Source organism: Uloborus diversus, chromosome 10, assembly GCF_026930045.1.
Source record: "Uloborus diversus isolate 005 chromosome 10, Udiv.v.3.1, whole genome shotgun sequence".
Lineage (NCBI taxonomy): Eukaryota > Metazoa > Arthropoda > Arachnida > Araneae > Uloboridae > Uloborus > Uloborus diversus.
In genome coordinates this window covers 123,312,671-123,327,327 of record NC_072740.1, presented here as the reverse complement: position 1 = coordinate 123,327,327, position 14,657 = coordinate 123,312,671, and the positions used below count along the sequence as shown (strand labels likewise).

Below are 14,657 nucleotides of genomic sequence, written 5' to 3'. Positions count from 1 at the left end.
GGGCACATGTAAACAGCTGAAAATGTTTCTTAAAAATACCATAAAGTACAGAAATAATTTTTTAAAAAATCCATGGTACAAAGAAAGGTTTATTCAATCATAGGGACACTTTTGCGTTGAGAAATTGATGATATTTTTTGAAAAATAAAGAACTGAAAAAAATGTATTACGTTCTTACATGACACCTCTTTTCCCCTATTATTAGCTACATGATAAAGATTTGTGTAACTCTTTTGATTAGTGCAAAATCATTTGAAATTTGTACATGCCTTTCATTGTGAGAGAAATATTAATCAGTACGTATATTGTACTTATATTTTTTATGCTAAATGCATAATCTAATTAAAAAGACAATGAAATATGTTAGCATTATTTTTCTAAAATAAGGTATAAGAAACTCACTTGAAATTTATAATGCTTATTTGAAATCAATGTATTAAGAAATGCTGATCATATAGATCATACATAACAAACAAAAAAAAAATATATTGATTTCAAAGTACTGCATAAAAACTCATACTGTTCTTGAAATTATACAATATGTCCCACATCTTAAATAACTCTTTAGGGGCAAATAATACAGTAGAGGCAACTAAAGTACAGGCTAGTATTCTTTTGACAAATTCTACTTAACAAGGAAAGCAAAGGGTTCTTTCTCACGGCACTAATGAACATTTCTTCATTGCTCTTGAATAAAATTTTAGAAAATATCCACCGAAAACTTTTTACATTCAAACTTAATTTTCTGTACAAAAGTTTTAACTCTTCTAGAAATATTTGTCTAATATGAAGTACGGTACTAAATCAACAAGTTTTCTAATTTTTATATGATCAACAAAAGTATCTGAGGTAACTTTAGGTGTACAAAGCAGTAGTTACAAAAACAGATCAAGTTTTATACATTAAGATTTACATCAATATAAAAAGATATTGTAAATGTATAAATATATTACTGGTTTTCCTTCAAAAGTTTTCTTTGGAAAATATGGCACATATTCTTGAATAGGTTTGTCCAGATCTAATTTTCCATCCTCCCAAAGCTTAGCAACTGCAGCCATTGTAATGCTTTTGCTGATGCTTGCAATTCTCATTACAGTATCAGGAGAACACAATACTCTATTTTCTATGTCTGCATAACCCAAACCTATAAAAAAAATGTCATTAATAAATAGTTCAGGAAAATTCATGCATGATTGTACTTGCACAGATATTTTTTCTTTTACTAAAATCTAATTAGAAAGACAAAATTAAATAGTTTTCACCATTCATTTACTTTTGTACAATTTGACCAACATTTTCTTTACTTTTACGAATAAAATTTCACAAAACATTAACTAAAAACTTCATACATTCAAACTTAATAAGAGAGAATAATAAAAATTAATAAGAGTTAAAATGTTAGTACAAAAAATTTGAACAAAAAACTACTTGTCTGAAAAAAGTACCTATGAAAAGGTTTTCTAATTTTTACATGATCAAAAAATTATGTGTGACAATTAAAGAGATTTGGCAGAGTGAAATATAGATATATTTGTTTGATGAGACAATTTTAAATTCCTGGGCAGAAATTAGTACAGCTGAAAAAAGTGTAGCTTTATTTTGCATTTGCTAAGAGATATAAAATCTCAAAACTCATAAGTTGGTTTACAGTCAACTCCTGCTACAACGCTGACTTACACGAAACGGCTATAACACGATTTTTTCCCCGGTAAAGAATTTTCTCGCGGTAAAGAATTCTCCGCTCGCAACATGAAAATTTTTCAAAGGGAACCGCGGTGTGTAAGTATCGGCTTTGTTATTGGCTACAATTTTTTTTTTCCGTGAATGGACCTTCATCCCTTTGGCATCACTGAGAGCGGAAGTTCCCACACCCTATTAGTCTGAACATCGCTTATACAAATAATCCTCATTTTCCATTTATTTTTTTCATTCTATATGGGAAAGTTGATGAAATATGACACCTAAGAGCGCTGTTTCATTTAAAGTTTAAAGATAGAAGAAAAAAGAGAAAGTTTCTGACAATTAAAAAAACCTAAATATTATGAGCTTGAACAACTATAAAATGCGTCGAAGGTAGCACGACAATTAGGTATGAGTTTATTTTTTATATCTAGAATTAAAAAACAAGAAAAAGAAATCTGTAAAAGTTCACAGAGTAGTTTGCTCTGCTCTAAGCAAAATGCAAAAATTATGAAAATGGAAGCTGCTCTTGTATTGTGACTTTAAGAAATCAGGAAGAGGAGTGTAGCCATAGATGGAAACGTTACAAAAGAACTAGTGAAGCAACTGTATTGTGTATATAAAATTATAAAAGAATAACGGTTTGCTCACACAGCATAAATCAGCACCATCTGTTCTTTTTTAAGTTACAAATATCATTACTGGATCTAATGTACAGTATATGGTCTTTAGTACAACTATAATGCATTCGTTTTTCTTACTACTTAATTTTACATCTTTCTTTCTCATTGATCATTGATTTTGTGCGTCGTAGCAGTTTTTTATGTTATATGGTCTTTAGTACAACTATACCATATTTAGTACAACTATAGTGCATTCGTTTTTCTTACTACATAATTTTACATCTTTCTTTCCCATTAATCATTGATTTTGTGCATCATAGCATTTTTTTTTTGTGCAATAAAACTTTTTTTTCAATTACAAATAAAAATACAATTTTTTATGTAAGAAACAGTAATGTATAGTTAAGAAATGGTTTTTAACAGTTTGAGGTGGTGTTCACAAGTGTTATTATTATATGGGTATGTTTATAAAAGTTTTTACACATACCCTTTTCTACAACGCGAAATTTCGACTTACGTGAGGGGTCTTGGAACACATCCCTCGCGTAAGTCGGGACTCGACTGTACATTTTAATAAGAATAATCTAGCAGGAGAAAAATTTATAATTAAAACTGATTGACAGTTACATAAACAAATTATACACAAATTAATATAACACTAATTTTTTACACATTGTTAATAATATTACAATTAAAGGTTGTCCACAAATGATGTGACGCTTTGATGAATGAATTCTAATCGCTAATCTATATGAATTCTAATCGCTTATTCCAGTTTCTTTCCACTTTTGTAAGCAAGAGTAGACTGATGTGTGCCCTTTCATTCCTTATCTCTCTTAGTTTCCTCTCACCAAAAATTTCTTCATATGTTGGTGTTGAGTTTAACAATTTGCCGGTCCTTGTAAGAGGTTTTGATGGTATCTCCTACAGGATTTCAAACACTGAGCAGATAGGGGAGAATATCAGCCCCTTACAGAATTGGTCGTTAAAAGTGGTGGTCGCTAATAGAAGTTTCACTAGATAAAATTACTAATTTTGCAATTGTAGTTCGGCTAGAGAGAAAAAAGTAAGATCACTAAACTTTTTCAGTGTTGTTTTCAAACAACTGTGGTTCGTCCATAATTGTTTGGAAGCATGCGGAACTCAATGGCTTTCTTATATTGCCAAGTCATTACAATAAACTCCCTATTACCCGCGGGCGGCTTGTCCGCGGCCTTTCACATTTTCAAAAAAAAAAGTCTAAAATATTAGAGGTTTGCAAATCATTTATAAGTATGCAAATCAGTTATTCATATGTACATATTAGTTGTTCAGCCAATAAGGCATTTCATCTGTCCCTCAATAAATTTAAAAATTAGTAAATAAGAAAAGTTTATAAAAGTCCACAGTCCAGTCTCCACACCTCAAAATATACAAAAGATGTTTAAGAAGTGATAAATACTCTGAATGTAAACTTGAGCCTATTCAGCTTTCACTGAATAACTTGTAATGCTCAATAAATGTGCAAGTTCAGATTCATAGAGCCATACTTTGAAATTGAAAAGATTCACAAGTTAACATATATTATGACAAATTTAGTTTTATTTTGGGAAAAAATGGATTATTGTTGAAATCAGAATTTAAATTTAGAAAGGCAATAATATTCAGGTGTGAATGATTTGTGAGTTCATAAAAATTACCTAAAAGGGGGGGGGAGTCATTTTTAAAACTAAGACCCCTATTACTTGAATATACGTATGTACAACAATAACTTTTGATATGCATACAATCAGTGGTTGGAAGTAGCGCGCTACAAGTAGCGACGCTACTGTAGTAACTACATTTTTTAGTAGTTTGTAGTGTAGCACACTACTTTTTAAAAAAAGTAGAGTAGCGAGTGGTTCGCTACAAAAAAAAGTAGTTTGTAGTGATTTCTGGAAACTACTTTTGAATAAAGTTTCAAAAAAAAACGCATTTTCAAACGAATCTGACTGGTGCAAGTCTTACTCGAGTAACTTGCACCAATCAGATTCGTACGAGCTGACCTCTGACATATAATTTTGACGCCATATGTTGTATCTGTTTGACGCCATTAGTTAATTTGGCGTAGAATCTTTCAATTCCCAATATTCGCCTTGAATAGAGCATGGCTTAGAAAGAAAGAAACGATTTTTTCCCGTTTCATGCAAACTTTGCCCGTTGGTACGTGGCGTTGATACCGAAAGCAAAAAGCTTTCGGTATCAACGCCATTTGCAAATGCAGTCGAACTAATATTTAGTACCCAAGAAAGAAGGTGATATAAGCCCTGCGCTTCCGCTCTGAAAATTTTCGTGTAGCGGGTGAGGAATTCGCGTCAGCTGAAAAATTCGCTCCATAGACATTTCGCGTTAGTCGAATTGCGTTGTAGCCTGAGTGCACTGTTGTTAAAAATTGCACATTGAAGTAAAGTAAGTATTTTTAGTCAAGTTTTATGTTTCGGATAATTAGTAGTACCGTTTGGGATATTTTTCCTATTTCTTTATTTTGTCCTTTTTACTGATTGAGTGTTGATATATTAACAAATTAAAAGTCAATTTTTAAATGTCGTGAGTTTTTGAGGTTGTTCGTAAAATAGAAAAATGTTTTTATTTCATTTTATCAGGGGCTTAAGAAAAGAGATGGTGTCCAGGTCCGGAACCCTAGCTTGAAGCTCAAAACAATCAATTCCTATGAAATATAAGTTCCTTTAAAACTAACTCATATAATGAAAATTTAAGTTTTTTTCTTTTATTTAAAAGATGCATTTCATCATCTTAATCAATTTTATGTATCTGTATGTCTAGTCTATGTAAAATTTAAATCAAATTACGACTGGGTTTATCTCAATTTCAAGTAGCCGAGTTGCACTTCTTGAATGAAATGCTATTTACTGTCAGGAAAGGATTAAAAATTTGAAGGTTGAATTCCTTCCACTTTTAAATCCTTTCTTGCAGGAAATATTCGTGCAAATGGTAAAAAATGTTTGAATTGACGAATCGTTTCAGTAACGGAAAGAAAGAATAAATAATTTATAGCAATATTCCATGTTCAAATGAGCCAATATATCAATCTGAACATTTTTTAAGTTTTTCATTCAATCTCAAACGGTGTGTATGTGTGTGTTGTTTATTTATTTATTTTTTAAAAAGTAGCGAAGTAGCGACTACATTTCAAAAGTAGTTTGTAGCTGCTACATTTTGAAAAAAGTAGTTGTAGTTCTAATTAACTACATTTGTGCTAAAGTAGTTGTAGTTGTAGTTTGCTACAAAAAAAATGTAGTTTTTCCAACCACTGCATACAATGCATTTCTTATGTTAAAATAGTTTATTAAGTCAAATATTCTGCATAGAAATACCAGGTCCAGTGCCTGTTGATAACCAGCAACAGGCACTGGGCCTAGCTAGGTTGGTCCTAGTCAATTAATGAGATCCAAATGAAGATCAATGACCCTCCTTAAGCTACCTACCCCTTTGTTCAATACAGACTCTTTCAGTAAGCTGTTCTACGTACCCACAACCTTACTAAAGTAGTAATTTTGAACATTTGAAATAAAGGGGAAAATTGGAGATTTAGGGAGGTAAAAGCATAAGGGAACACTACTAGATTTCCAGTAAACAATCATAACACAACCACCCCGTTACACACCTTAATTACTTTAGCATACATAAAGAAAATGATGTACTCATAAATTCAACTTTATATTTAAAATACAAACTTTAAGTTAATTTATTTAAGTGCTCAATTGCTTAAATTTAAATGTTTTTTTTTTAATCTGTTAAGACCAAAAATTAGCTAAAGACAATTAAATTCAAAATTGCAAAAATTAATAAGCATATAATTAAATGAGACCAAAGTAATTCATTCTTTAGTTAATAAAAAATTAAATAAGCTAATCTGATGTAGCATGTGTCAAAATAACTTTTAGTTGCCAAAAATATAAAAATATTTACAAGATGCAAAAGAGTTGAAATCTCAAACAAGGGAAGCAAATTTTCGCGAATTAAGTTCAATGTTGTCATGTGTCCCACAAAATAAATTGATATTTTACTAAAGTTCTACAAAAAATATGCTAATCTAACGTAGCAAAAATGAAAATAACATCCGATTAGTCAATATTGTTACAAATCCTGTAAATAGTAATTATTGTAGTTACGTAACCTTTAAATAGTTTCCCATAATGAATATACAACCCCTTAACATATGGCTAAAGTATACGACACCCCTATTTCTGTTTTTGTTCATTGATAAAATTTGATAACGGTCTACTATTTTCCAGAAGCGTTTGGAATATTTGAGAGATTTCTTTCGGTGTGTATATAAACCGTTACGCTGGATAAAGAGTTAGTTTCGATTGAGAATTTGTACTGAGAGTGTGTATTAGCTCTGTTTATAGCGAAGCATTTCGCTGTGTTGTTTTTGTATTTGGAAGTAAATACGTGTGTAACCGTTGAGTTTACGGTGTTGAGTGATATTTGCTTAATTGCTGATGATTATTTTAGCAGTTGTTAACGATTTCTCCTGTACATAGTGTAAATAAAGCTCCTGTGTTTTTATCAAGAACTGTGTCTTCATTTCAAGAAAGTGGAAGTCGCACCGAATCTGTTACAATATATTTAAACATTTGCAAGATGCAAAAAGATTGAAATTTCAAACATGAGAAGCAATTTTTTGCAGAGTCCGAGTTCCTTCAAAGTTGGCATGTTTCCCATAAAATTAATTTATTTGTTTTTTATTAAACTTGAACAAAAAATATTCTAATCTAAGGTAGCATATGCAAAAGTAACATTTGATTAGCCAAAATATTTAAATGTTTGTAAGATGCAAAAAGATAGAAATTTCAAACACGAGAGCAATTTTCCACGAAATCCAAGTTAGTTTAATGTTGTCATAGTTTCCAAATTAATTCCTTAGTTAATTAATGAAATTAAACAAAAAAACAAACTAATCTAAGGTAGGGTAGACCGACCAGTGAATGAACAGTTAAGCACAATTTCATTTTTTAAAAATCCTAGTAATTTTAAATTCTATACAATACAGATCGTGATAGCTAAAACATTTTAATTGATCTAAGTAAATATCCCTAAAAAACTGCGGGAACTTAAATGGTACTGCTTCCGACTTTTTTAGATGTTTAAAGAAAAAATGGCACAACGACCCAGTGAATGAACACCTCGAACCAGTAAATGAACATGATAAATTTTGATTCAAAAAGAAACTAAGTTTCTTTGAGATCTATCTATCTATCTATATCTATCTATCTATTTATATAACTATCTATATCTATCTATATAACTATCTATATAACTATCTATATCTATCTATACATATAATAAAATAAGATGTTTGTGTGTGTGTGTGTGGCGCGCATCCCGGGAAAACGGTAACGCCTAGAAAGATGAAATTTGGAATACAGGTGCAGTTTTAGCTGAAGATGTGCACCTCGGGCTTCGATTTTTGATATTTTGATTAGAAAAAAAGTTATTTAATGTTTTATGTGATTTTTAGCACTTTTTAGTACTTTTTACCTCACAGACCCCAAACCAATTGCACCACACAAATATTTTTTGTACTGTAGGGTAGGAAATTTAATTTTAAATATGATTAATGAAAAAAATTTGAAGACAGCAATTTTTGCATTTTTTACGAATTTTTGAAAAAAACCTTTAATTTGCAGTTTTTCCTGAGTTTTATTTTCTTCTAATATCATCCAGCGAGAAGTATCAAAGCCTCATTTCTAAAATTTAAGTTGGTAATAGTAAAAACATTTCGCCCTCTTCAAAAGAAAAAAGTTCTTAAAAATACGCAATAGTTTTTTTTTTTACAATTTTTTTAACGCTGAACACATCATGTCTCCTCACGCATCGGTCGAAAAAAAGCGTTCTTCAATCTCTTATGCTTGTGACGTCACTACTTGGATTTCGATTCGATATTTACGATGGAATCTTAATCGCAAGCAATGTTTTTTTTTTTACTATATAGCTTACATCTACATTTTATGACGTGATGACCACGTGTTTTTCCAGCAGCGCTTGCTTTTTTTTTCTTTCCTTTTTTGTTTTATTTAGGGATTGCATTTATTTCTTTTTCCATCCCCACCCTCCCACAAGCTGGACCTTTTGCTGTATCTATATTACGTTACATTTCATAGTTGTTCGCATTTAATTCAATAAAAACAGCGAGATTTTTTCATCTTTGTCAAACGCTACTTTTTGCACACTACGGGGATTTTTTTTTTTTTTTTCTACTTAAATAAAAAAAAATCGGTTTTTTGAGTGATGTTTGTTTTTATTAGGAAATGGCCGGGAGGTTAAAATAAGTAGAGATGGATAAGAAAATTTAGAGATAGATCGTAAAGGTATATAGCCGCCGAAGGCGGCAATCTTTGCGTAAAAATGTGAATGGCACAAAAAAAAGATAGATATGGATTGATTAATACTGCTGCTTAATTTATCTAAACAGCCGCCGAAGGCGGCAAACTTGAAGCAAAAAGGTAAATGACAAGTTGGCCAAACAGCCGCCGTAGGTGGCTGCTTGCACAAAAAGGCGAATGGCGTAAGAAGGTGAACCAGCTGGTTGCCGCAGGCGGCTAGTCTATCTATATAACTATCTATATCTATCTATCTATATAACTATCTATATATATATATCTATCTATATATCTATCTATCTATCTATCTATCTATTTATCTATCTATCTACTTATCTATATACTTATCTATATATCTACCTACTTATCTATCTATCTATCTACTTATCTATCTGTCTATCTACCTATTTATCTGTCTGTACATCTAAATATCTACCAATCTATTATCCTAATCAATATATTTATCTATCTATCTACCTGCTTTTTTACCTGTCTATCTATCTCCTTATCAGTATATCTACCTATCTATATCTATCCACCAATCTATATCTATCAGTCTATCAACCTGTCTATATCTACCTCCTATCTATCTCTATATCAGTCTCTCCACCTAGCTATCTATCTCTATGTTAGTCTCTCTATCTACCTATCTATCTATTAACCACTACCTATCTATTTATCTATTAATAAATCTATCTACCTACCTATCTCTATATTTATCTACCAATATATTTATTTACCTCTTATTTTTTATATATCTATCTCTATATCTTCCTCTATCTATTTATCTATCTATCTATATACAAACATACATATATCTACCTATCTATTCTCTCTCTTTGTATATATATTTCTATTTCTCTATCTCTCTATCTACCTGTCTATCTATCAAGAGAGATAAAGATATAGAAAGATAGATGTAGGTAGGTAGATTAATATACAGATAGAGATATAGATAGATAAAAGATAAAACTCAGTAAGAAGTGTATTCTTTACGAAGACAAAAATAAAGAAATTATAAAATATATAATGAAATACATAAATAAATAAGCATATAAAACTATCTGAATTACAAAAAAGTACGAAAATAAAAAAAAAAGAAACTTCAAATTTCTTTTTAAATCAAAAGAAATTTTGCCATTGTTCATTCACCTGGTTTTTGCAATTTTTCATACCCAGTGACTGAACACACCTCTACCTGAAAATGTATGCATTCTGCATTGACTGAAACAATTTAAATCCACAGCCTAAATATGTATACTTAATTTTTCTTTTGTAGAGTTAAAAAATAAAATTTATCTCATAAAATAATATGTATCAAAATAATTGCTAGCACGAAACCAGCCTTATTATTTTGAAAGAGAGAAAGAACGATTCACGGCAGTAAAAATTTCAAATTTTTTCCAGGAAAAAAATATGTATCCAAAGTAACCAATCAGGTGTCAGATAGCTTAGAATATCAATAAAGAACGCTTTTGTAGTGAATTTATTCAGAAAAAATTTTTTGAAAGCTTATTATTTTTTTTTTAAATGACACGCTGCTCATTCACTGGGTTGTGTTCACTCACTGGTCGGTCTACCCTACCATATGTCAAAATATCTTTCGGTTGTAAAAAACATCAAAATATTTACAAGATACAAAGGGATTGAAATCCCAATAACAAAAGCAATTTTTCGCGACCTTGCATATTGAACACAGTTCAGAAAATTCCATTGTTGAAATACTTTTTTAAAACTTTCAAGCAGAATCTGATGATTTTTTTGAGAGAATTTAAGCACTAAGAAACTTTTTCAAGGTTTTCAAGCACTTGAAAATGAGCCTTTTTTTTTTCAAGCACTTTTCAAGGTTTTTCAATGGCCTACGAACATTGTCTATGCAAGCTGCCATCTGCTCAGATTATATTTTTCATCATTTTGTAGAACAGAAAATTGTAATTATCCTTTAGAAAAGTGGAAAGAAAATGAAGTTTAAAGCTCTACTAAAAATTATATGCATCATGTACATAAAAAGTAAGTTGAATAAAAATAAAACATACCTTCTGACCAAACAGTTTTTCCATCAATGCTAACACCAACCACAATACCAGGAATTCCTAACTCATCCTAAAATCCATAAATATTTTCCATTAGAATAAACTAAACACTATTAAGAAGACTTAGAAATAGAAAATTAGGCAGTAGAAACTTAATATCTTTTTAATGTGATTATTTTACCATCAGTGATTGTGTCACATATTTAAAAATCCAGATTATGATGCATGTTTAAGTGGTAGTCAATACAAATGACCAACAAAAGGCTCTGAGCTCTGCTAGGCTAGTCCTAGTCAGTTTATTAGTCCCCAATGAAGATCAACAGCCCTTTTAAAGCTATCTACCTCCTTACTCATTACAGCCTCTTCTGGTAAGCTGTTCCGAGCGCCTACAAATCTACAAAAATAATAAGTGTCATTCCACACCAACTGAAACCACAACATAGTTTTTTGAACTTAAAGCAATACCCTTGTGTATTTGATATTATTTTGAAGGAAACTTATTGAAGTTTCTGGATTTAATGGCTGTTTCTGACAGACATAGATAGACAGATACTAGTTATGTCTAAAATTTGAGATGAATATAGACATTTCTGATTTTGATTTTTTAATTTTTACAATGTTGCTTTTTAAAACAGAAATAAATGTTTAAAATATAATGATTCTTCATACAGATTCATTTTATACATGAAGGTTCATTGTTTTTGAGTATATGTGTGCAGTGATTTTTTTTCATACAATTTTTTTTTATTTTTTAAAATTGAAAAGCTTCTAGAAATTAATTAGTCCCTTCTGTTACAAAATTTTAAATAAGTTTACTTTATGCAAACTATTAAAGAGTTCAAATTTTTAAAAAAAAGTTAAATTTAATAGTTTAAGCATATTTTGTAATAATTTTGAAAAGTTTTTACTAATTAAAAGAAATATAGCCGTAACAGAGGGGACGCAGATGGAATGTCCTCTTTGTTACAAATACAAATACAAAAGTGACGACCAGCAACAGGCTCTGTTCCCAGCTAGACTGGTCCTAGTCAATTTACAATCCCGAGTGAAGATCAATGGCCCTCTTAAAACTGTCTACTCCTTTGCTCATTACCACCTCTTCCGGTAAGCTGTTCCAAGGTTCCACTACCCTGCTAAAATAATAATTTTTCCTAATATCCATGTTAGCCTGAGATTTAAATAGCTTAAAACAATGACCCCTTGTCCTGTTTTCAGTGCTAAACTTCAGCCCCGTAACATCATTCGTTTTAATAAATTTAAACAGCTGAATCATGTCCCCTCGGTCTCTTCTTTGCTCAAGACTGTACATTTTTAGCCTTCTAAGCCTGGAATCATAATCTAAGTGGGAAAGTCCACTTATTAGCCTTGTAGCCCGCCTTTGAACCCTTTCCAATACATTAATGTTTTTCTTAAGATAAGGAGACCAAAACTGAACAGCATACTCCAAATGGGGTCTTACCAAACTTCTATATAAGGGCAGAAGAACTTCTTTAGATTTGTTTGAAATAGATCTATTGATAAACCCAAGCATCTTATTGGCTTTGTTGCTAGCAATGCTGCACTGTTGGCTAGACTTTAAATCCTGACTTATTAAGACCCCCAAATCAGTAACTTTGTCTGCCTGACTAATGAGTGAACCTTGCAAATAATAACTTGTACACTTATTTCCATGCCCTAAATGTAGCACTTGACATTTCCCAACATTAACAGCCATACCCCATTTATCAGCCCACTCCGTAATATGATCTAGATCCTCTTGCAACTGATTTGCTTGTTCTTCATTTTCTACAGTCCCCATAACTTTGACATCATCAGCAAAACAATCCATGTTCCCAGAAATATTTTTGTGAATATCGTTCACAACAGTTCGTTACAGCTTGACATTGGATTTTTTAGTAAAATCTCACATGCTGACACTGTTCATAAGGGATTCTGGGAATGCATAAATGGGTAATAACATCTTGTTTAAACCAGTTTTCTCAGTGTTTGATCACATCAGGGCTCGTATGCTCCTTACTAACTCAGTGCTTTTTAAGAAAAGAAAATAAGGGCCCTTAAATTCCTGAAAGTTTACTACTATCTCCTTTCAAGCACCTTATTTTTTATTCTGCAAATAAGTGGCCTTTAAGTTTTTCTTCTCTATCTTAAAGTTATCTTTCCTTAAAGTTCATCAGATACTCCCGAGGACAGTGGAACAAATAAATCTATTTTGCTCGAGGGGATTTCAGCAGAAAAACTGACATTCTCATTCTAATTGCTTATTCCCCTTTTTCACCATCAGGATTTTAATGCCACCTAGGGTTCATGCAAGCGGGCCTGTCTGACCCAATCTGATCAAAAAAAATCCTTGAATTTTGCTGCTACTAAATTTCTAGATTTTTAAAAATTTAGCCTACTGTTTGATGTATTTTTAAGAAAAAATTTTTGAGATTAATCTCATCACTTTACAATAAAAAGCATTGGTTTTTTACTATACAAGTACATGATGTTTGAGTCCACTTACCCATGCATCGATTACTGTATTAATCACAATTCTTATTTTATTAAATTTCTTTTCAATTTGAACCGTGAAATCTGTGGCAAGTTTAGTAGTTTAAAAAAATTGTCAATTACTTTTTTAAAAAAAACTGCACTTCTTAGTTTTTGATCCCCTGCTGTGTTTTAAATCATTTAACTGTAGAATAAATGCAGAAATGAACTGCTTTTGCTTTGCAAAGCAACTTTGAATGAATGAAACATGTATTTTCTCTAAAATTTTACTGTCTTACTAATATTTTTCGGACTTTGAGATTTTGATCTACTTTGAAGATTGAATTATTTTTATGACTTTTTTTCTAAAAGATCCCTAATACTTGGACTGAATTTTCTCTAGTTCTATCTCATGTGACAAAAACTTTTTTTATAAACATGCCAAAATAGAACATGAGCTTCGTCAAAAATATTTTGTCCCCCCCTCCCCCGCAAGTTGAAGGCACACCTCCTAAAATGCTACAGAGCACCCTTTCCCAAAATGAGAACAAAACCCTCTAAAATTGTCCCCCTTCAAAATTTCAAAGGTGCAACTTGCACCAATGCCCCCCCCCCCCCCCTACTGGTGGACACCCCTGACAATGATACAACATGTGTTTAGATGTCATATATCATAACAACTCTGTTATGATATATGACATCTAACTCCAACAACCTCTACTCCAACTATAAACAACAAAATTCATTTTTGACTTAGATTTTTTAATTATTTATTTGTAATGCAATACAAATTCGTCAAATGTTGCCTCTGTTACATCTCATGTCCCCGCTGTTACACTCCAATTTTAATATTTATATAAAATGAGGTTATGATTTAAACATATTTCTCTATGGATGATATTAACTTGAAATATTCTGATTTAGGAAAAAAAACCAAGTTTTTTGAAAGAACTCCAATCACAGACTATTACATAAATTATAGTGCTTGTCAAATTGTGTTGACATTTTCTATCCCTTCTGTTACGTACCATTTAATTTAAATACGGAGGTTAAATGATGATGAAATTTCAATTTAAGGTTAATTTATTAAGCATTGTTCTTTAAAATAACAGATTTATCTGCATTTTTTTTGTCTTAAAAAGATTTATGTCTTTTTTTTTTTTTTTTTTGAAGCATGTTTTATCTAATGAAGTAGTGGAAAATATTTGCAACCTCTTTACTTGTTTTCCGGTACAATTTCAATTGTAGCACATAAAACTTAGCTGCATTAGCAATTTTTGGCAAATTTACTTCCTAGTTAGCATTTACAAATAATGATAAAGTGTTACTGCTTAGAATTGCTTGGTCAGCTGTGGGGACACTAGTAATTTACTTGTACTCGAATGATAGTTATAATAATACTTTAGATGGCACCAGGCAGTGGTAGAACCAAAGGGGTGTGTGCAGGGCCGGATTTAAGCATGGGCCACATGGGCCCGGGCCCAGGG

The 14,657-nt window shown here is 31.2% G+C and overlaps 1 protein-coding gene across 1 annotated transcript in view; it reads right to left on the bottom strand.

The window, feature by feature from the left end:
• The window catches only part of LOC129231162 (serine beta-lactamase-like protein LACTB, mitochondrial), a 45,602-nt gene that overhangs the window by 16,110 nt on the left and 14,835 nt on the right, over positions 1 to 14,657 (bottom strand). The window contains exons 2-3 of the mRNA XM_054865410.1: positions 10,705 to 10,771; positions 954 to 1,144 (exon numbers count right to left, since the gene is read on the bottom strand). Coding sequence (XP_054721385.1) covers positions 954 to 1,144; positions 10,705 to 10,771 — 258 coding nt within the window. The remainder of the gene's footprint in view (positions 1 to 953; positions 1,145 to 10,704; positions 10,772 to 14,657) is intronic.